The 23945-nt window shown below is 46.4% G+C and overlaps 1 protein-coding gene across 1 annotated transcript in view; it reads right to left on the reverse strand.

The window, feature by feature from the left end:
* The window catches only part of GALNT18 (polypeptide N-acetylgalactosaminyltransferase 18), a 543905-nt gene that overhangs the window by 191349 nt on the left and 328611 nt on the right, over positions 1–23945 (reverse strand). Inside the window, exon 3 of the mRNA XM_077453560.1 lies at positions 13944–14110. Coding sequence (XP_077309686.1) covers positions 13944–14110 — 167 coding nt within the window. The remainder of the gene's footprint in view (positions 1–13943; positions 14111–23945) is intronic.

Raw genomic sequence — 23945 nt, forward strand, 5'->3', positions numbered from 1 at the left:
TCCTACCATTTCACCAAAAAAGTGACAAAAGTGTTAAAAATGCGCAGAGCGGCCTGAGAATGAAGAGGAGACGCCGGACAAGAACACCAGGGCAAGAAGAAGCGGATCGGAGGAAGAAGAAGATGGAGAAAGAAACCGAAGGATGAAGAAGACCAGAAGAAAGAAGATGAAAGAAGACTTTAATAAAGGAATTGTCAAAAACTGTCTCTTGTCATTTTTAACACTGTTGTCACTTTTTCGGTGAAATGGTGGGGGTACTTTTGTACCCCCTTACCATTTCACACAGGAAGGGAGGCCGGGATTTGGGGGTCCCCTTGTTAAAGGGGGCTTCTAGATTCCGATAAGCCCCCCGCCAGCAGACCCCCACAACCACCAGCCAGGGTTGCGGGGATGAGGCCCTTGTCCTCATCAACATGGGGACAAGGTGCTTTGGGGGGGACCCCAAAGCATCCTTCCAATGTTGAGGGCATGTGGCCTGGTACGGTTCAGGAGGGAGGGGGGGCGCTCTCTCGCCCCCCTCTTTTCCTGTGGCCTTCCAGGTTGCGTGCTCGGATAAGGGTATGGTATGGATTTTGAGGGGGACCCCCGCGTAATTTTTTTTTGGTGCGGGGTTCCCCTTAATATCCATATGAGACCTGAAGGGCCTGGTATGGAATTTCAGGGGACCCCCACGCATTTTTTTTCTCAATGCTAAAATGACCTGTGTGCAATGCAAATAGCCTTAAAAAAAAAAAAAAAAAACATAGAAGACATACGACATTAGAATCCTACTATAGCTTGTAGTCGAAATATTAGACTGGGAATGTAGGATTGCAGCGTCATACAGTGAGTTTAGCTGCTCCGTCGAATCTTCTTTAAACATTCGACAGGCACCATAAGCCTTCAATGACAGATTCGACTTTAATTCATTTGGATTTTCGGACGAATGCAATTTTTTAACGGAAAACAAAATAAATAAAAATGAATTTCGGGAGTAACTAAATACATTTATTTTTCGGACAAAAAACTAATTTCCGAAACAAAATATTTCAGTCTGCACAGGTGTATACTGTGCTGGAGGCACACAACACCCACTTTAACTCCTGCAGATGCCTGTATTAGAGAACACCAGCAATAAAGGGTAGATACAGGTGTATACTGCGCTGTGCTGGAGGCACACAACACCCACTAACACCTGCATATGCCTGTATTAGAGAACACCAGCATAAAAGGGTAGATACAGGTGTATACTGTGCTGGAGGCACACAACACCCACTAACTCCTACAGATACCTGTATTAGAGAACACCAGCAAAAAAGGGTAGATACAGGTGTATACTGTGCTGGAGGCACACAACACCCACTTTAACTCCTGTAGATGCCTGAGAAAAGAACACTGCACCTGCCTATCTTGCTCTTTCCCTGCACGCCGGAACACACTACACAAGGCCGCCACGCTGGAGGCCTTATATAGTGTGGGGCTTGTACTAAACCCCCTGAGCTATAATTGGCCACAGGCATCTCCTCGCTGCCGGCGCTGTGATTGGCTAAGCATGCGGGGTCACAGTGCGTGCTTGGCCAATCATGAGCCAGCAATACACTGCGATGGCGTAGTGCAGTGTGGGCCATTCGTGCCACACGAATTTGGTGCGAACGGTCCACAAAGTTCTGAATTCGCCAAACAGACGAACGGCCGATGTTCGAGTCAAACATGCGTTCGAGTCGAACACCGAGCTCATCCCTGTTCCAGAGGATGGGAGAGGTTCCGGAAAAGTCCCGAAGGTGCGCATAGGAGGAGCTGATGAGAGAGCTGGCGAGCAGGAGATCATGGGAGAAGTGGAGAGGAGGATTTGGGGCCATACCTCAATTTGAGGTCGGTGATGGATTTTCTCAATTCACGCAAAGCATTCTCTAATTGGACAAGGCGAAGAGGTGGGCGGTGACATCATGATCCCCACCTTGGCCAATCAGAGAACACTTTTCTGCTTGGAGGTTTATAGAGGTTATAATGTTCGAGTATATAGAAGGGTATTTGAAAACACCACAAGGAGGAAGGGGGCACAGAAGACTCTGGCGTGGGTGGGTGGGAAAAGAAAGCCACAACTCTGACAATGACATTGTAACAAAAGAGGGAGAGGAGAGCGCATTAAATAGATGAGAATCAGAGCGCAACATAAATGAACTGACAGTTGTTACAAAGTATCTGCAGCAGGTGGTTGGAGTATGAGCTGATTGTACTGTGACCTTGACAGCATGAAAGCTCCCAGAAGGCGACAGATAACTTTGTTCTGTAGTAACACCAGTATTTGTAGTCTCTTAGCGGATTCGTCTATGGCGCTCCAAAAAGGAAAAAAAATAAAAAACATCCTCTAAATTTAAGTCTCAGAAGTGGCTTTGTACATTATACAGAACTCTGCTTAGACGAGTCCGAAATCCAGTAGAGAGTAGTGATGGACGAACTTCCGACGGGACGTTTCGCGAAAGCGAAATGCGAACGGACCCAAACGTTCGCGAAACCGAACGTTCGCCGCGGGCCCCATTGACTTCAATGGGAGGCGAACTTTGCAAACCTTCATGTCGAATTTGCGGCCACGTGGTAATTATTAGGGGGTAAAACGTAGTCCCACCATCTGGACAATGACATAATACATGTATGAGGTGAATTTGGGATCGATAACTACAAGCATTTTTATTTTATTTGGGAAATTGTTCTAACAATTCAGGACTATGGAGCTAATGAAGGCAATGGAGGAGAGGGAAGGTCAGGGACCAGGGTAGGCAAAGAAGAGGGTGCAGGAGATGATCACCAGCAGCGTGACATACCGGAATGACACATGCACCGTGATAGAGGCATCTGACAGCAGCACCGTGACATACAGCGCTGACAGCAGCACCGTGACATACAGCGCTGACAGCAGCACCGTGACATACAGCGCTGACAGCAGCACCGTGACATACAGCGCTGACAGCAGCACCGTGACATACAGCGCTGACAGCAGCACCGTGACATACAGCGCTGACAGCAGCACCGTGACATACAGCGCTGACAGCAGCACCGTGACATACAGCGCTGACAGCAGCACCGTGACATACAGCGCTGACAGCAGCACCGTGACATACAGCGCTGACAGCAGCACCGTGACATACAGCGCTGACAGCAGCACCGTGACATACAGCGCTGACAGCAGCACCGTGACATACAGCGCTGACAGCAGCACCGTGACATACAGCGCTGACAGCAGCACCGTGACATACAGCGCTGACAGCAGCACCGTGACATACAGCACTGACAGCAGCACCGTGACATACAGCACTGACAGCAGCACCGTAAGCAGCCCCAGGAGGAAGTCAGCACAGCACAGGGATGGTGTGATCCCCTCATAATAAGAACCCCCAGGAGGAAGTCAGCACAGCACAGGGATAGTGTGATCCCTTCATAATAAGAACCCCCAGGAGGAAGTCAGCACAGCACAGGGATATCATAAGCAGCCCCAGTAGAAATATGACACCGCTCAACCTCTTCAAAGAGGAGGGTAGGGGCATATAGTACGGTGTGCTTTTTTGGGTCAAGGAAGTGAGCCAAATGAATTAAGAAGGTCTGTGTGCTTGATTAAAAAAATAGTTTATAGACATATACATGGTCTACTGGTCACATGTGTTGAATTCCTCCGAGATCCATGCCTCATTCATTTTTAGAAATGTGAGGTAGTTAACACTGTGGTGAGCTAGGCGAGTACGCTTATCGGTCACAATCCCCCCTGCTGCGCTGAACGTCCTTTCGGACAGGACACTGGATGAGGGGCAAGCCAACAGTTCGATTGCAAATTGGGCAAGCTCTGGCCAGAGGTCAAGCCTGCCCACCCAGTAGTCTAGGGGTTCATCACTCCTCAGAGCGTCCACATCGGCCGTTAACCCAATGTAGTCGGACACCTGACGGTCTAGGCGTTCCCTGATGCTGGATCCGGATGACACCTGTCGATGGGTCGGCTGAAAGAATGACCTCATATCCGAAGTCACCAACACATCTTCAAACCGGCCTCTTCTTGCAGGCGCTGTTGGATTGGTACCCGCAAATCCTTCTCTGGGAGTGGGAATTGCTCCTCTGCCAGCGCACGCAAAAGCAGAATGCAGCATTTCTCGAAGCAAGGCCTGGAAGTGCTGCATTCTGACAGCCCTCTGCGACGGCGGTAACATTTCCGCCATTTTGTGTTTGTACCGGGGGTCTAAGTACGTTGCCACCCAGTACTGGTCCTTGACCCTCATGCTTTTTATACGGGGGTCCCTATTAAAACACTGGAGCATGAAGGCCCCCATTTGCACTAAAGTGGAAGCGGTGTGGTGGCCTGGCTCCTGCTCATCATCCAGGATAATGTCGTCCTCTTCATTCTCCTCTCCCCATCCTCGCACAACAGGGATCCCAGAAAGGTTTAAAGCATGCTCTTCTTGCTCCTGCTCATCCGCCCCGGCACCATCCTCCTCTGACTCCTCATCAGACTCCTGTTGTTGACTTGTCTCAGATAGAGTAGCCCCCCCTGGGAATTCATCCAGCATTGCGACTTCCTCATCTTCCCGCTCCTGCTCCTCCACAGCCTGATCAATGACACGACGCAATGCACGCTCCAGAAAGAAGGCATAAGGTACCATGTCACTGATGGCGCCATGGCTGCGACTGACCAGTTTGGTGATCTCCTCAAATGGCCGCAGAAGTCTGCATGTGTCGCGCATGAGCAGCCACTGGCGCGGTGAAAAAAAACCCAGCTCCCCAGAACCGTTTCTTTCGCAGAGTTCATACAGGTAGACGTTAACTGCACGTTTCTGCTGGAGCAGCCTATCAAGCATATAGAAGGTTGAGTTCCATCGCGTCGGGCAATCGCAAATAAGACGTCTGACCGGCAGATGGTGTCGCCGCTGAATGTCAGCAAGGCGAGCCATGGCCGTGTAAGATCTTCTGAAATGGGCCGAGATTTTCCTTGCCTGCCGCAAGATGTCCTGGACCCCAGGGTATTTGACAAGGAATCGCTGCACGACCAAGTTTAAGACGTGTGCCATGCACGGCACGTGCGTGATTTTGCCCTGTTTCAATGCGCTAAGCAGATTGGCACCGTTGTCACACACCACTTTACCAACTGTCAAATTGAGCGGTGTTAGCCACTCATCTGCCTGTGAACGCAAAGCTGAAAGGAGTGCCGGGCCAGTGTGGCTCTTTGCTTCCAGGCACAACAGACGCAGCACGGCATGGCAACGTCTCACCTGGCATGTGGAATAGGTTCTGGGGAGCTTGGGCGGTGCAGTGGAAGAGACGCTAGCAGCGGAAAAGGAGGAGGCAGCTGAGGAGGAGAGGGAGGAGGATGGAGTAGGAGGAGGAGAAGAAGAGTCAGGCCTGCATGCAATCCGTGGCGGTAAAACCAAATCTACACGGGTGCCACGGGTTACATGCTTGACGGCCGTCAGAAGGTTCACCCAGTGGGCAGTAAAACTGATATACCTTCCCTGCCCGTGTTTGCTAGACCACGTGTCTGTGGTCAGATGTATCTTGGCACCGACACTGTGTGCCAGAGATACATTCACTTGCCGCTGAACATGGCCATATAGCTCTGGGATGCCCTTCTCTGAGAAATACTTCCTTCCTGGGACCTTCCATTGTGGTGTTCCAATGGCCACAAATTTGCGAAAGGCCTCCGAGTCCACCAGTTTATATGGCAGTAGTTGGCGGGCTATGAGTTCTGACAAGCCAGCCGCCAACCGTTGGGCAAGAGGGTTATCCGGCGTCATCATTTTTTTACGCTCAAACATTAGGCCCACGGAAGCCTGCCTTTTTGCAGAAAAATGTGAGCTTGGCGTGATGGAAGGTGGAGTGGAGGACAATTGTGAGGAGAGAGGAGAAGGAGAAGTAGAAGACGAGGCTGGACGGTGAGAGCCTGCAGTGTGGCTTTGTGTGTTCCGTTGCTCCCACTGGGCTCGGTGATGGCTGCTCATGTGCCTTCTTAAGGCGGTCGTCCCTAGGTGAGTATTGGGCTTACCGCGACTAACGCGTTGACTGCAAAGATTGCAGATGGCAACGCTATTGTCAGCAGCGGACACGTTAAAAAAAGCCCACACTGCGGAGCCATGTGCCGGTGTCCTGGGAGCGCCAGATGTGACCGTACATGGTCGATGACTCGCTCCTGATACATTTGCAGTCTGCTTTGTCCCTGCTGTGCAATGTAAGTCATTGCTGCTTCTCCTCCCTATCTGCTGGTCCATATCTCCCTCTGAACTCCCCTCCTCTTCCTCTCTTGTGGGCACCCACGTGACATCACTAGACACGTCATCATCAACGTCACCTTCCCCACCGCTATAAGTAGAGATCTCGGAGTAGGCAGCAACACCGGGGACCAACCTCCTCCTTGGGCTGATCTGGGTACTGGCGTCAGACTGCTGAGTAGCGCTTGTTGCTACCTCCTCTTCCTGATCCAATACCAAGAGTGGCTGCGCATCAGAAATGTCCTCTTGATATGGATCGGAAAATAATTCCAGTGACTCAAGCGGAAGGTATGTGGTGGTGGTGGTGGTGGTCGTGTTGTTGGTGGTAGTGTCTTTGGGGGTGCACATAGCAGAGAGTGAAGAAGAGGGTGCAGATCGAGAGGATGAGGAGGGTGCAGAAGAGTAAGGCTGAGCGAGCCACTCAACCAAGTCTGGTGCATCCTTTAAAGTAATTGAACGCACCTTCTGCAACTTCCCACTTTGGCTCAAGCCTGTTGCTCCTGCCCTACCCCTACCACCCCTGCGGAAGGGCCTGCCTCTTCCTCTGCCTGTCATTTTTTAAATGACCCTGTGACAAAACTCTTAGTCCCTATACCGATGAAGGACTGCTGCAGTATAGGGCAGCAGTCAGCAGTGGTGCACGTCAACCCTATCTATTGTGGACCGATAGCGGTCCTTACAGAACAGCAGACTGTACCGCACTCAAGCCTATGTACCGTAGCACCCTATACCAAGTTACCAGTCCTTATAAGAACTTTTGTGGACCAAGCAGGTTGTGTATTAGTGTTTAGCAGACTGTACGTCAGTCCCTATACCGCTGAAGGACTGCTGCAGTATAGGGCAGCGGTCAGCAGTGGTGCACGTCAACCCTATCTATTGTGGACCGATAGCGGTCCTTACAGAACAGCAGACTGTACCGCACTCAAGCCTATGTACCGTAGCACCCTATACCAAGTTACCAGTCCTTATAAGAACTTTTGTGGACCAAGCAGGTTGTGTATTAGTGTTTAGCAGACTGTACGTCAGTCCCTATACCGCTGAAGGACTGCTGCAGTATAGGGCAGCGGTTAGCAGTGGTGCACGTCAACCCTATCTATTGTGGACCGATAGCGGTCCTTACAGAACAGCAGACTGTACCGCACTCAAGCCTATGTACCGTAGCACCCTATACCAAGTTACCAGTCCTTATAAGAACTTTTGTGGACCAAGCAGGTTGTGTATTAGTGTTTAGCAGACTGTACGTCAGTCCCTATACCGCTGAAGGACTGCTGCAGTATAGGGCAGCGGTCAGCAGTGGTGCACGTCAACCCTATCTATTGTGGACCGATAGCGGTCCTTACAGAACAGCAGACTGTACCGCACTCAAGCCTATGTACCGTAGCACCCTATACCAAGTTACCAGTCCTTATAAGAACTTTTGTGGACCAAGCAGGTTGTGTATTAGTGTTTAGCAGACTGTACGTCAGTCCCTATACCGCTGAAGGACTGCTGCAGTATAGGGCAGCGGTCAGCAGTGGTGCACGTCAACCCTATCTATTGTGGACCGATAGCGGTCCTTACAGAACAGCAGACTGTACCGCACTCAAGCCTATGTACCGTAGCACCCTATACCAAGTTACCAGTCCTTATAAGAACTTTTGTGGACCAAGCAGGTTGTGTATTAGTGTTTAGCAGACTGTACGTCAGTCCCTATACCGCTGAAGGACTGCTGCAGTATAGGGCAGCGGTCAGCAGTGGTGCACGTCAACCCTATCTATTGTGGACCGATAGCGGTCCTTACAGAACAGCAGACTGTACCGCACTCAAGCCTATGTACCGTAGCACCCTATACCAAGTTACCAGTCCTTATAAGAACTTTTGTGGACCAAGCAGGTTGTGTATTAGTGTTTAGCAGACTGTACGTCAGTCCCTATACCGCTGAAGGACTGCTGCAGTATAGGGCAGCGGTCAGCAGTGGTGCACGTCAACCCTATCTATTGTGGACCGATAGCGGTCCTTACAGAACAGCAGACTGTACCGCACTCAAGCCTATGTACCGTAGCACCCTATACCAAGTTACCAGTCCTTATAAGAACTTTTGTGGACCAAGCAGGTTGTGTATTAGTGTTTAGCAGACTGTACGTCAGTCCCTATACCGCTGAAGGACTGCTGCAGTATAGGGCAGCGGTCAGCAGTGGTGCACGTCAACCCTATCTATTGTGGACCGATAGCGGTCCTTACAGAACAGCAGACTGTACCGCACTCAAGCCTATGTACCGTAGCACCCTATACCAAGTTACCAGTCCTTATAAGAACTTTTGTGGAACAAGCAGGTTGTGTGTTAGTGATTAGCAGACTGTACGTCAGTCCCTATACCGCTGAAGGACTGCTGCAGTATAGGGCAGCGGTCAGCAGTGGTGCACGTCAACCCTATCTATTGTGGACCGATAGCGGTCCTTACAGAACAGCAGACTGTACCGCACTCAAGCCTATGTACCGTAGCACCCTATACCAAGTTACCAGTCCTTATAAGAACTTTTGTGGAACAAGCAGGTTGTGTGTTAGTGATTAGCAGACTGTACGTCAGTCCCTATACCGCTGAAGGACTGCTGCAGTATAGGGCAGCGGTCAGCAGTGGTGCACGTCAACCCTATCTATTGTGGACCGATAGCGGTCCTTACAGAACAGCAGACTGTACCGCACTCAAGCCTATGTACCGTAGCACCCTATACCAAGTTACCAGTCCTTATAAGAACTTTTGTGGAACAAGTGAGTTGTGAATGTTTAGCAGACTGCAGCAGAAGGGCAGCAGTCAAGTATAATATCCTTTCTATATTTGGAAGAAAGAATATTATACATGTACAAGCCTATTACTGTACCACTGATACCAGTCCTGAAAAGAACCTTTGTGGAACTAATAATAACAGCAAGTCTTTAAAATTACCCTCACTGCCTGACAACACTGCTTCCTTCCTGTCCCTATACAAATTGGCAAAAAAAGAGAACGATTAGTGGTTACTGGAACAGCTCTTTTGTGGACCTTGATAGTAACAGCTAATGATGATGATGATGATGATGATGATGAAAGACTAATCTGGCTGTCCCTGTAGCATACACCGTCCTTTCCCTTTCTCTAAACTAACAAAAGACACTCAGGCTGCTGCAAGAATCAGCAGCACAGCAAACCTATCAACACCTAACACCTATACCAGTCCTGAAAAGAACTTTTGTGTACCAAATAGCTAGTGGTTTATCTCTCCCTACTCCACACAGGAACCTGTCCCTATCGTAACAGAAGAAAGAATGTAAAATGGCCACCGGATCGGGTGTATTTATAGGTTAGGGGGAATGTACAAGTGTCCATGTGCTGTCATGTCTCAATTGGCTGTCCTGTATCACATGATAAACGTGTCACCAAAGGTTAAAGTTCTTGTATACATTAAACACGTAAGTCCGCCGCGGCGAACGACGGAAAAAGGCGTTCGAACGTGCGGACCGCGAATGTCGGAAATTCGCCGCGAAACGACCGCCGGGCGAAACGTTCGTCCATCACTAGTAGAGAGACCCAGTAAAAGTTTATACACATACATGCTACATTGTCAAAAGTATTGGGACACCTGCCTTTACACACACATGAGCTTTAACCACGTCAATACAGGGCACTTAAACACCTTCCTGCCCAGACCAATTTTGAGCTTTCAGCGCTGTCGCACTTTGAATGACAATTGCGCGGTCATGCTACACTGTACCCAAATGAAATTTTTATCATTTTTTTCCCACAAATAGAGCTTTCTTTTGGTGGTATTTGATCACCTCTGCGGTTTTTATTTTTTGCTAAACAAATAAAAAAATACCGAAAATTTTGAAAAAAAAAAATTTTTTTTTTTTGTTTCAGTTTCAAAACTTTGCAAATAAGTAAGTTTTCTCCTTCACTGATGGGCACTGATGGGGTTACACTGATGGGCAATGATAAGGCGGCACTGATGGGCACCGATGAGGTGGCACCAATGAAGTGGCACTGATGAGGTGGCATTGATGGACACCGATATGTGGCACTGATGGGTGGCACTGATGGGCTACACGGATGGGCACTGATAGGTGGCACAAATTGGCACGTATTGGCATGGATGGGCATGGATAGGTGGCACAGGTGGGCATGGGTTAGGCGGCACAGGTGGGCATGGGTAGGCGGCACAGGTGGGCATGGGTAGGCACTGATAGGCAGCACAGATGGGAACTGATAGGCGGCATTGTATTATAATATTTTGTACTAATGGATGCCAATCGGTGCCAATCAATAATGCATGCCAATCAGTGATGCCCATTGTGGGCACTGATTGGCATCCATTATGGGCACTGATTGGCATCCATTGTGGCACTGACTGGAATCCCTGGTGGTCTAGGGTGGCATACCTTGTCCTTGGCATCCCTGGTGGTCTGGTGGCATCCCTGGTGGTCCAGTGTGGGCATCCTCGGGGGGGCTGTGCTGATAATTGATCAGCACAGACCCCCCCTGTCAGAGGAGCAGCCGATCGGCTCTCCTCTACTCGCGTCTGACAGACGCGAGTGAGGAAAAGCCGATCACCGGCTTTTCCTATTTACACTGTAATCAGCCGTGATTGGACACGGCTGATCACGTGGTAAAGAGTCTCCATCGGAGACTCTTTACCGAGATCGTAGTTGCCGGGTGTCAGACTGACACCCCGCAACAACGATCGCCGCGATGCGCGCCCCCGGGGGCGTGCAGCGGCTCATAATCCTGATCACGTCATATGACGTCCGGTCAGGATTATGCAACCACTTTGCCGCCGTCTATTTGCTATAGGGCGGGCGGCAAGTGGTTAATGACATCCCAGTGTAATGCTGGCCATACACTACACTTTTTTTTGAGTCGAAAGAAGGAAGGACAAGTTTGGAAATTTTCTGCCGAACGAACAATAAACTGAAAGGTTAATGTGTTTCCCGCCCGAACTGTCTGCACTAGGTAGGTATATGTAAAAAAAAAAAACTAAAAATACATTTATTTATGTCCACTGAATGATTTATGAATCATTACACGATGGCACAATCGTTTGTGCTCGCAGCCATTTTTAGAAAATGGGTTCAGCCGATTTTTCATATAGTGTATGGCCAGCATTAGTCGGTAGGGTTCAATATTGAGTTGGCTCCGCCCTTTGCAGCTATAGCAGCTTCAACTCTTCTGGGAAGGCCGTCCACAAGGATTAGGAGATGTGTCTATGGGAATGTTTGACCATTCATCCAGAAGAGCATTTGTGAGGTCAGGCATTGATGTTGGACGAGAAGGCCTGGTTCGCAGTCTCCGCTCTAATTCATTACAAAGGTGTTCTATTGGGTTGAGGTCAGTCAAGTTCCTCCACACCAAACTCGCTCATCCGTATCTTTATGGACCTTGCTTTGTGCACTGGTGTGTGGTCATGTTGGAACAGAAAGGGGCCATCCCCAAACTGTCCCCACAAAGTTGGGAGCATGAAATTGTCCAGAATGTCTTGGTATGCTGACACCTTAAGAGTTGGAACTAAGGGACCAAGCCCAACCCCACACTATAATCCTCCCTCCACCAAATGATTTGGACCAGTGCACAAAGGTCCATAAAGACATGGATGAGCAAGTTTGAGGTGGGTGAAATTGACTGGCCTGACCTCAACCCAATACAATACCTTTGGGATGAATTAGAGCGGAGACTGTGAGACAGGCCTTCTCGTCCAACATCAGTGCCTGACCTCACAAATGTGCTTCTGGAAGAATGGTGAAACATTCCCATAGACCAGTGATGGCAAACCTTGGCACCCCAGATGTTTTGCAACTACATTTCCCAAGATGCTCTGGCACTCTGCAGTGTAGTGGAGCATCATGGGAAATGTAGTTGCAAAACATCCAGGGTACCAAGGTTCACCATCACTGCCATAGACACACTCCTAAACCTTGTGGACGGTCTTCTCAGAAGAGTTGAAGCTGTTATAGCTGCAAAGGCCAGGGCCAACTCAAAATTAAACCCTACGGACTAAGACTGGGATGCCATGTGTGTAAAAAGGCAGGCGTCCCAATACTTTTGGCAATATAGTGTACATACTTCCAGCCTCATAGGGTAGCCAAGCCAAACTTTTCAGCCCGCTAACCAAAAAAATAATAATATTGGACACATTTCTCTTCCTGAGGACCACACTGCATTACAGGCGATTGATGCCCAATGTCACATCTAATGCCTTTGCCTGTCACAAAACACACCACACCCAGCCTGCCTATAAGGACTTTAAACTCCTCTACACAAAGCTAGCACTTCAGACACAACACAACTGTGCCCACCTGTATTCCATGCCAAGACACCCAACAATGATTCCACATACAATTTCCAACCAGGAACAGTTTCTTATGACTTTGGAAAGCTGCCCCCCCCCAATACCCAAAAAGACCCGTCACCCCTCACAACATATTACCTTTGGAGTCCTGGAGATGTGGTCAGTGCTTCCACCTATCAGATGGAATGTCACTTTTAGCCGACCCTCCCTAGGAATACTAAAACACTAACTTCAGACAAATGTTGTGAAGTTTTCTCAGGTCTTTACTAAGGATGAACCCTCTGCAGCCGCACATCAGGACAATGTCTCACTGCCTGTGATTAGCGCAGCGCCGACTTTCTGGCGGGCTCAGCACATGGGCTGTGCGAACACGCCGGAGCTCATCCTTAGACCCCTTTCACAATGCCGAGCCTATAGCGTCGGTGGTAAAACGGCACTATTTTTAGCGGCGTTTTACCGTCGGATTTGCGGCTGAGAAAGGGTTAAAACTGCCCGCAATATGCTGCAATAGCGCCGTTTTGCCGGCGGTATAGCCGCGCTGCTCCATTGATTTCAATGTTGATCAGCGGTGGAGGAGCTGTAAACACACCGCGCCTTCACTGCTCCAAAGAAGCTGCTGGCAGGACTTTTCCTGACGTCCTGCCAGCGCACCGCTCCGGTGCCAATGAATGGTGCAGCAGTTTGAGGGTGGATTACAGGTGCTATTTCTAACACTATAGCGCCTGCAAAACACCCTCGGTGTAAAAGGGGTCTTAGTCAGCTGTCAGCTAATTGCCACCTCCTATCTCTCCACAGTTACTCAGCTGTTGATGATATCCTGCTCGTCAGTCCTGCCTACTTAAGCCGTCCAGTCCAGAGGATCTCTGCCTTCACCCTGGAAAACAACACAGAAACATTCTCCTGCATTCCTGTTCAAGACTTGCTTTGCTGACATCCCTTCTGGCTCCAGATCCTGCTTGCTGTTCCACTACATTGATCCCTGACTGCTGGCTTGGCTGACTATCCATTCCAGTTACTGAACTCTAGCTATGTTTTTACCATGTTTGTTCTTTTTACTTTTATTATTAAACAAGTGTGATTAAACTGTACTTCTGTCTCGGTCTGATTTCATGGTTTCTGACAAATTCCATTCAGCAAAAAATTCTCTTATGTATCTACATGTCCCTGTGACACCTGTACAAGAAATGGAGGATGTGGTTATCAGGACAGCAATAAAAATATTTTCTGTTGCTCTAAACTTTCTTCCCTCTACTAAACACGTGCATTTGTGTCACCATTGGAGATTTCCCATGATTTCCTGTACTTATTTTTATTTTTTTTGTCTTGATGGGTTCACATTAATCTTTATCTACACATAAAGTAAACTGGAGTCATAGAGGCATGTCTGCACTAAACGTTCTCTGGCTGAAAGGGAAGTTCTACTCACCATTATCACTGTTATCGTCCACCAGGATGATCTCTTTCAGAAGGTCGTGGGGCGTCCGGTCAATGGCGGAGTGAATGGATCTGAGAATGACGGAGAGCGCCTCATTGACAAATATGAAGACGATGCTGACCTGGGGCAGATGTTCCGGGTACGAGAGGTTTTTACATCTGCAAAACAAAAGGACAAGATACCTCAATGAAAAGCTTATTTGGTAATTTTTCTTCTTTTAAGCCATTTTCCTCATTTGTGTCAAATTTACACATTGTTACACGTTATTGATTTTTAATCAGGCGTTCAACAAGGAAAAGTTGCATCAGCATTAAAAATTGCAATTCACAACAAAAAAACGTATGAATTAAGTATCTGTACATACGACCATTCTAAGGATCCTCGTGTTTTCCTCTTCCTTCAATGTACAATCAAATCTTTATTTATATGATGGTAAATTGGACAGGGCTGTGTTAAAAAAAAGGACAATGGAGGGAGAGAGAATAAGATGGGAATAGGGCACAGGGCAAAGGTAGGGGTTGTAGGAAGGGGGTGTGGGGTACGGTTGCCAGACTTGCCACATCATCCCTTTAAACCCAAACACACATGAATTACACAAGTTCTGAGACTAATTTAGTGCAGATTGGGCACCAAGTGAGTTTAACGACTTGACGACCGCTGCAAGCCAATATACGTCGGCACAATGGCAGTGGTGGGCAAATGGGCATAATTGTATGTCCCCTGTAATTGGCGGGGCTGGTGGGCCCACCCGCTGCATACAGCATGACCATGCCCACGGGACCCACGGACTTGATGCCCGCCGGTGTCCTGGCTATCGTGTCGCTGAGCCACAGAACGGGGAGATTCCTATGTAAACAAGGCATTTCCCCCGTTCTGCCTAGTGACATGACAGAAATCTACAGCTCCCTGTCATGTGAGTGGAAGCCCCCCCCCCCAACAGTTAGAATCACTACCTAGGACACACTTAACCCCTAGATCGCCCCCTAGTGTTGAACCCCTTCCCTGCCAGTGTCATTTACACAGTAATCAATGCATTTTTATAGCACTGATCGCTGTATAAATGACAATGTCCAAAGTGTCCGCCATAATGTCGCAGTCATGATAAAAATCGCAGATTGCCGCCATTACTAATAAAAAAATAATAATAAAAATGCTATAAAACTATCCCCTATTTTGTAGATTGTAGACACTGTAACTTTTGCGCAAACCAATTAATATACGCTTATTGCGATATTTTTTTTTTTTTTACCAAAAATATGTTGAGAAATGCATATCGGCCTAAATTGAGGAAAAACATTTTTTTTAATATATTTTTGGGGGATATTTATTATAGCAAAATTTAAAAATATTGCCTTTTTTTTCAAAATTTATGTTTTTTTTTGTTTATAGCGAAAAAAATAAATAAAAAAAATTGTAGAGGTTATAAAATACACCCCAAAAGAAAGCTCTATTTGTGGGGAAAAAAGGACGTCAATTTTGTTCGGGTGCCGCGTCGCACGACCGCGCAATCGTCAGTTAAAGCGACGCAGTGCCGAATCGCAAAAAGTGCTCTGGTTAGGAAGGGGATACAATCTTCCGGGGCTGAAGCGGTTAATTACCACCTTAATCATCCACAGAACTTGTGTAATCAATATGCATTCGGGTTTAAAGGGATGAGGTGGCAGCTCTAGGTGGGGGGGGGGGGTTCTGCCTTTACTCCCACTACTTGGGAGCGAGTATTGTCCGGGTCCTATAAAGGATTAATAATTGTGTGGGCTTGTGATAAGAATTTGAAGTTGTCCGGACCCACATAGGTTCAAAAATGAATTAAATTTTACAAATGTTAAATATGAAATGCATCCACGTTACTTCCTGCTAAGAAAGCCTTGTAATCTCTGCCTGCTTGTAGGCAGCCTGTGTACAACTGACAAAAACCAGCGGTGAAATTTATGCTAAGAGAGAAGGAAGGATGCGAGAAGAAGAAGGGTGTATATACCTTACAAAAAGCAGTGCCAAGGTGAGGTGTATAATGGACAAAACCAGGCAGTTTGATTTCCGCTGGGAGAGACGAAGGGCAGTTGTGCTCATAAGTTTACATACCCTCGCAGAATTTATGATTTCTTGGCCATTTTTTAGAGAATATGAATAACACAAAAACTTTTCTTTCGCTCATGGTCAGTGTTTGGCTGAAGCCATTTATTATCAATCACTGTGTTTACTCTTTTTAAATCATAATCACAACAGAAATTACCAAAATGACCCTGATCAAAAGTTTACATACCCTGGTGATTTTGCCTGATAACACGCACACAAGTTGCCACACATGGGTTTGAATAGTTATTAAAGGTCACCATCCTCACCTGTGATCTGTTTGCTTGTAATTAGTGTGTGTGTATAAAAGGTCAATGAGTTTCTGGACTCCTGACAGACCCTTGCATCTTTCATCCAGTGCTGCACTGATATTTCTGGATTCTGAGTCATGGGGGAAAGCAAAAGAATTGTCAAAGGATCTGCGGGAAAAGGTAGCTGAACTGTATAAAACAGGAAAGGGATGTAAAAAGATATCCAAGGAATTGAGAATGCCGATCAGCAGTGTTCAAACTCTAATCAAGAAGTGGAAAATGAGGGGGTTCTGTTGAAACCAAACCACGGTCAGGTAGACCAACTAAAATTTCAGCCACAACTGCCAGGAAAATTGTTTGAGATGCAAAAAAATAACTTCAGGTGAAATACAGGACTCTCTGAAAACATGCGGTGTGGCTGTTTCAGGATGCTCAATAAGGAGGAACTTGAAGAAAGATGGGCTGCATGGTGGAGTCGCCAGATACACATGGGCGTGCGCTTTAACCCGCCTGTGTGAATGGGGCCTTTCTCCGTGATGTGTTCTCCCTGCTATTTAGTTCTGTTTCACGGAGCAGCTGCTGTGCGAGTCTCCAGCTAGACCTCTTGGCTACAGTTCGATGCTTGCTGGCTGCAAGTACCAACCATGAAATATTCATTTGCAATAGTTCACATTTGTACGATTAATAAACAATGTAATTGCTGGGCACAGTATAGAAATTTGGCACAAAAATGCTATAAATTACTTTTTTTTTTTCTTATGTTAATGCAATCTCATTGGTTAAATCTGGTTTCCATGTATAATTCGTATTTATTTATCTACAGAGCAGCAGCCATCTTTGGTTATTACTGTATACATAATACATATGGGCAAAAGTATGTGAACGCTCCCTTCCTGATCTCAACATTATTCAGTCATCAGAATTGAATCCGGAGACACCCAACTGACCACGCCTACAAAACCACACCCTCACTTGTAGACACACCTACAAAATCACATCTGCTTTTTTTTTTTTTTTTTTTAACCAATTGAGGACCGAGCCTCTTTTTTTAGATGTGGTGTTTACCAGTTAAAAACATTTTTTTTGCTAGAAAAATTACTTAGAACCCCCAAACATTCTACATTTTTTTTTCTAACACCCTAGAGAAGAGATAAAATGGCAGTCGGTACAATACTTTCTGTCACACCGTATTTGCGCAGAAGTCTTACAAACGCACTTTTTTGGGGGGAAAAATACACTTTTTTGAATTAAAAAATAAGACAACAGTAAAGTTAGCCCAATTTTTTTTTAATATTTTTTTTTTTTTTTTTTAATACCCAACATTTCACGCATCAAAATCGTGCCTGCTCGTGGAATGGCAACAAACTTTTACCCTTAAAAATCTCCATAGGCGACGTTTAAAAAAAAAATCTACAGGTTGCATGTTTTGAGTTACAGAGGTGGTCTAGGCCCGTGATGGCGAACCTTGGCAAGCCAGAAGTTTTGGAACTACATTTCCCATGATGCTGAAATACACTGCAGAGTGCATGAGAATCATGGGAAATGTAGTTCCAAAACATCTGGGGTGCCAAAGTTCTCCATCACTGGTCTAGGGCTAGAATTATTGCTCTCTCTCTACCAATCGTGGCGATACTACACATGTGTGGTTTGTACACCATTTTCATATGCGGGCGCTACTCACGTGTGCGTTTGCTTTTGCATGCGAACTCGGCGGGACGGGGTGTGTTTAAAAAAAATGATTTTATTATTTATTTTGCCTTTTATTTATATATTATTTTATTATTTTTACACTGTTCTTTAAAAAAAAAAAAAATCACTTTTATTCCTATTACAAGGAATGTAAACATCCCCTGTAATAGAAAAAAACATGACAAGACCTCTTAAATATGAGATCTGGGGATTAAAAAGACCTCATCTCATATTTACACAAAAATGCAATAATAAAAAAAAATAATTGGTCATTTAAAAGTAAAAAAAAAAAAAAAATGGCCCTTTAGGAGCTATGGGTGGAAGTGACGTTTTGACGTCACTTCCGCCATGCAATGTCATGGAGACGGGTGGGGGCCATCTTCCCCTCGCTCGTCTTCATGCCCAGCCAGCAGAAGGACACATTCGCCTCCGCCACCGCCGGCAGCTCCGGTAAGTGGCGGAGGGCCCCCGGAGCGCAGTGGGAGGGGAACCCCTCTCCCACTGCCAATAAAAGTGATCTCGCAGCGAATCCGCCGCAGAGACCACTTTTATCTAGAAGCGGACCGCCAACCGAACAAGAGGATACCGGGGTTATGGCAGCTAGATGCTGCCATTTCTGTCCTGACAGTTGCTCTTGAAAAATTATGATTTAAATCGACTTGATTTCAATCAAATCCACCCTGGGAGTACGTAACACACAGAGTTCAGGGGTCAGGAGTAGATAATGGGAAGGCCTGGAAAAAAAAAATGGAAAAAAGTTTTTTTTTTCCATTTTTTTAAAGCATTTTTCCCCCAAAATAGTTTGGGGTAAAAAAAAGAGGTGTGGAATATGTTCTTTTACAATGATAAGTAATATATCTATGGCATGGTGTTCCCACTATATAACATGAAGACCTTAAAAGGGGTCATAAAGGTTTGTGTTTTTTCACCTTAATGCACCCCCCCCCCCCCCCCGTTTTACTCACCTGACCCCCTTCGTTCCTTTGGCGGAGACGCGCACTTCCTCTCTTCCCGTTGTCGCGGCTCTTGATTAGATAGATTGATAGCAACGCAGGCATTGGCTCCCGCTGCTGTCAATCAAATCCAATGATGCGGGCACTGGGGCCGAGTCTGGCATTCTGTGTCTATAGATGCAAATACTTGACTTGGCAGTGCGCCCGCACGGTAACCTCCAGGGAGATCTCTTCTCCTAGTGGGTTTAACGATGCGGGGAAAAAACTGATAGCGCCGCCGGGGGACCCTAGAACAGGTGGATCGCGGCCACTCTGTGCAAAATGAACTGTACAGTGGAGGCAAGTATGACATGTTTAAGAAAGGCCTGGATACTTTCCTGAAGGTACATGATATAACTGGGAACTGACATTTATAGGTAAAGTTGATCCAGGGAAAATCCGATTGTCTCTTGGGGGATCAGGAAGGAATTTTTCCCCTTGCTGTAGCAAATTGGATCATGCTCAGCTTTTTTTTTTTTGCCTTCCTCTGGATCAACTGTGGGTATAAAATGGGGTATATTGGATTGTACAATGGTTTTCTTTTCTTTTTTTTTTGTTATTGTTTTTAAGGTTGAACTGGATGGACTTGTGTCTTTTTTCAACCTGACTAACTATGTAACTATGTTTGTTATTTTAAAAAAATATATACAAGGGTTTACAATCACTTTAAGGAAAGATCTCTAAAACTGTATGTAAAGTCTTAAATTATTGCAAGTTCTCTCAGCTGAAAACCAGCAAATCCTGGAATACAGTTCAAGTAACACTTTACTTCTCAATGCAGTTCTCAAACAAGAAAAATATTAATTTCTGCACTGCAGGCAAAAGGCTCCAGTTTAATTTGCCTGTGTACTCCATCTTGTCCCTCCTATAGTTGGGTGATTGTTGTAATACAGTAGATGATAATTAAGGCCTGAGAGGACAGAAACTGACAGGCAAGAGGCTAAATTATATAACAAATTTGTTTATCTTTTTAACCTTTAAATGATTCCTATTAATGTTCTCCAGGTCGCAGCACACCGTTTCCCTACAGTCTCCTCAGTAAATTGTTTTTTCTTTTCCTCCTCTCAATAAAATGGTGAGGCCAACATCTAGAGTCTGGAAAAACATTTCCACAGTGCGATTTCTGCTGAGAGCAAAGCTGCAAATATTATGAGAAGAAATATTATTTTCCAAATGCTGTCAGAGGTGCCCTATAGACAATAAAAATAATTTATGGAATTAATAGATGAGGACCAGAATGAGTGAGAGGAACTTTTCCCTCCAGAGTTCTCATTCCAGAAACACTCGTTCTGCTGCTTCTCGATCACCACAAAGTGTTTCTTCACCAGCAGCATCTTCAAGTAAGGAAGTGTTACAAACCACGGCCTACCGATAATACACAATCCCTTCATTTATAGAGAAAATGACACCTGAAAATCAGGCAAATGTTTGTCAAGCTCTTCATAGAGCAATACATGCTTCTGGATCAGCATTGTCTATGCATATTGGTAGGAAGTTTTAGATTATGGGGGGGGGGGGATGGGTTACTTGTTCCCATGTATAGGTGAAATGTTTCTAAAATGTACAGTCCTTATTATTCCATTTGTTCCTTTTTAAATAATCTTTATTAATTTTCTTCAAAAGTACAACCTTTATACAAGTTTCATCAATATTTCATTAAAATGAAAACTAGAGCACAGCATATGATGGTAGTAAGCATTCAAACGCTCTTTCACAGGTTTAACAGTAATCCTTCTTTCATCTCGTTACTTTCTCTCCTTCTTTCCTCTTCCCCTCTCTCCCCCCTTCCTCCTCAAAAAATAAAAAATAATTAATAATAATCCACCCGTTCAACCAATTTATTTCTTGATTCTCCTTTCTTCCTTTAGTCAGACTCCTCTTCCTCTTAGCTAGTCTTCCCTCTATTATTCCATTTGTAATAAAAACGAAAACGTTTAGGCTTCATGCACACGAGACGCAGATGCAAACTCTGCTGGCCCCTTTTTTCTAAAAGCTGAAACCGGCGTTTTACCGCGTTTTACCGCGTTTGCGTCTAGAAGCGTTTAGTTAAGCTAACATCATAGACCCTCCCCAGCTCAAAAAACAGTATTATTAACTATTTCAGCAATTTTGTGAGACCAGAGTGAGTAGTAGCAGCTGTGAGAGCTGCAGTGTACTTGTATTTAGCGTGTCACTTGCCACGGCACCTGCCACAAGTTGTGGATTGTCCACTTGCCACGTCACTTGCCACGTCATCTGCCACAAGTTTTGGATTGTCCACTTGCCACGTCACTTGCCATGTCACTTGCCACAAGTTGGGGATTGTCCACTTGCCACATCACCTGCCACGTCACCTGCCACAAGTTGTGGATTGTCCACTTGCCACGTCACTTGCCACATCACCTGCCACGTCACTTGCCACAAGATGTGGATTGCCCACTTTCCACGTCACCTGCCATGCCACCTGCCACAAGTTGTGGATTGTCCACTTGCCACGTCACCAGCCACATCACCTGCCACAAGTTGTGGATTGTCCACTTGCCACGTGACTTGCCACATCACCTGCCACGTCACTTGCCATGCCACCTGCCACAAGTTGTGGATTGTCCACTTGCCACATCACCAGCCACATCACCTGCCACAAGTTGTGGATTGTCCACTTGCCACACCACTTTCCACGTCACCTGCCACGTCACCTGCCACGTCACCTGCCACAAGTTGTGGATTGTCCACTTGCCACGTCACTAGCCACATCACCTGCCACAAGTTGTGGATTGTCCACTTGCCACATCACTTTCCACGTCACCTGCCACATCACCTGCCACAAGTTGTGGATTGTCCACTTGCCACGTCACTTGCCACGTCCCCTGCCACGTCACCTGCCACAAGTGGATTGTCCACTTGCCACATCACTTGCCACATCACCTGCCACAAGTTGTGGATTGTCCACTTGCCACATCACCTGACACAAGTTGTGGATTGTCCACTTGCCACGTCACTTGCCACGTCCCCTGCCACAAGTGGATTGTCCACTTGCCACGTCCCCTGCCACAAGTGGATTGTCCACTTGCCACATCACTTGCCACGTCACCTGCCACAAGTTATGGATTGTCCACTTGCCACGTCACATGCCAGTCACCTGCCACAAGTTGTGGATTTTCCACTTGCCACGTCACCTGCCAGGTCACTTGCCGCGTCACCTGCCAGGTCACTTGCCACGTCACCTGCCACAAGTTGTGGATTGTCCACTTTCCACGTCACTTGCCACTTCACCTGCCACGTCACTTGCCACAAGTTGTGGATTGTCCACTTGCAATTGCAATTGTTTAAAATATTTTTCTAATGGTTTTTCATCATTTGCAATAATTTTTGAGATTTTTAATGTAAAAAAAAAAAGGTCACCTTTAAAAACGCTTATAAACTAAAACGCGGCATAACGCGGTAGCGGCGTTTTGCCGTGTTTTACCGCGTTTTGCTGCGTTTTGCGTCTGAAACGTGGAAACTTTTGCGTCTGAACCCATTTTTTTGCTTCTGGAAAAACGAGGTTAAACGCAACTGCATAAAAACGGCAAAAAACTAGACTGTGTGCATGGATAAATAGGATAACATTGAATGAGTTCAGGAGCAGTTGAAAAAAGTGTCCAACTGCCTCTGAACACGCGGTTAAGTGCCCGTTCACACAGGGGCGACGCGACTTGCAGCGCGACTCGCAGACGCGACCTGCACACGACTTCAGCGGCGACTTGCAAAATGACTTCTGTATAGAAGTCAATGTAAGTCGCCTGAAGTCGCCCCAAAAATAGTACAGGAACCTTTTTCTAAGTCGGAGCGACTTGAGTCGCTCCTATTAGAACGGTTCCATAGTACAGAACAGAGCGCGACTTGTCAGGGGGCTAAGTCGCCCGACAAGTCGCGGTAGTGTGAACGGGCACTTACTGCGTCTCGTGTGCATGAGGCCTAAAAAGCTAATTTAATCTATTTACTGAATAAGCCGTGCTTTTATGTCAACCATAATACTTTATATGTTTCACCTTCCCAATGTAAAAGGACTTCCAATTTGTAAAACTACTTGACGCTGAGTTTTGTTTTTGTTTTTTCCAAAAGTTTCCAATTTTTTTTCCCATAAAAAAAATAAAAAAAATTTCCCATGGCTTCAAAATGTCCAGACATTTTAGATCTCAAGTCAGGAGTATGTAACACACACACTTCAGGGGTCAGGAGTATGTAACACACATACTTCAGGGGTCAGGAGTATGTAACACACACACTTCAGGGGTCAGGAGTAAGTACCGCACTGAGTTCAGGGACAAGGTGTAAGTAACACGCACAGTTCAGCAGTCAGGATTAAGTAGTACAGGGAGTTCAGGGATCAGAATGGCGTAATGCTGAGAGTTAAGGGTTCAGAATGAAGTAGTGCAGCGAGGTCAGGATTAAATAACGCAGAGAGTTCAGGGGTCAGGATGAAGTAATGCAGAGAGTTAAGGGGCCAGGATTAATGCACAGAGTTAAGGGCTCAGAATGAAGTAGTGCAGAGAGTTCCCGGGTCAGGATGTTGTAACGCAGAGAATACAGGGGTCAGGATGGTGTAACGCAGAGAATACAGAGGTCAGGATGGCGTAACGCAGAGAATACAGGGGTCAGGATGGTGTAACGCAGAGAGTTTAGGGGTCAGGATGAAGTAATGAAGAGAGTTCAGGGGTCAGGATTAAGTAACGCAGGGAATTCGGTGGTCAGGATTAAGTAATGGAGAGTTGAGGGGGGCAGGATTAAGTAACGCAGAGAGTTCAAGGGTCAGAATGGCATAATGCAGAGAGTTCAGTTGTCAGGCTGGCGTAATGCCGAAAGTTCAGGGGACAGGATGAAGTAATGCAGAGAGTTTAGGAGTCAGAATGCCGTAATGCAGAGGTCAGGGGTCAGGATTAAGTAATGAAGAGAGTTGAGGGGGGCAGGATTAAGTAACGCTGAGAGTTCAAGGGTCAGAATGGTGTAATGCCGAAAGTTCAGGGGTCAGG

Source organism: Lithobates pipiens, unplaced genomic scaffold (assembly GCF_037356315.1).
Source record: "Lithobates pipiens isolate NorthernLeopardFrog02 unplaced genomic scaffold, aLitPip1_a1.2 Scaffold_24, whole genome shotgun sequence".
NCBI lineage: Eukaryota > Metazoa > Chordata > Amphibia > Anura > Ranidae > Lithobates > Lithobates pipiens.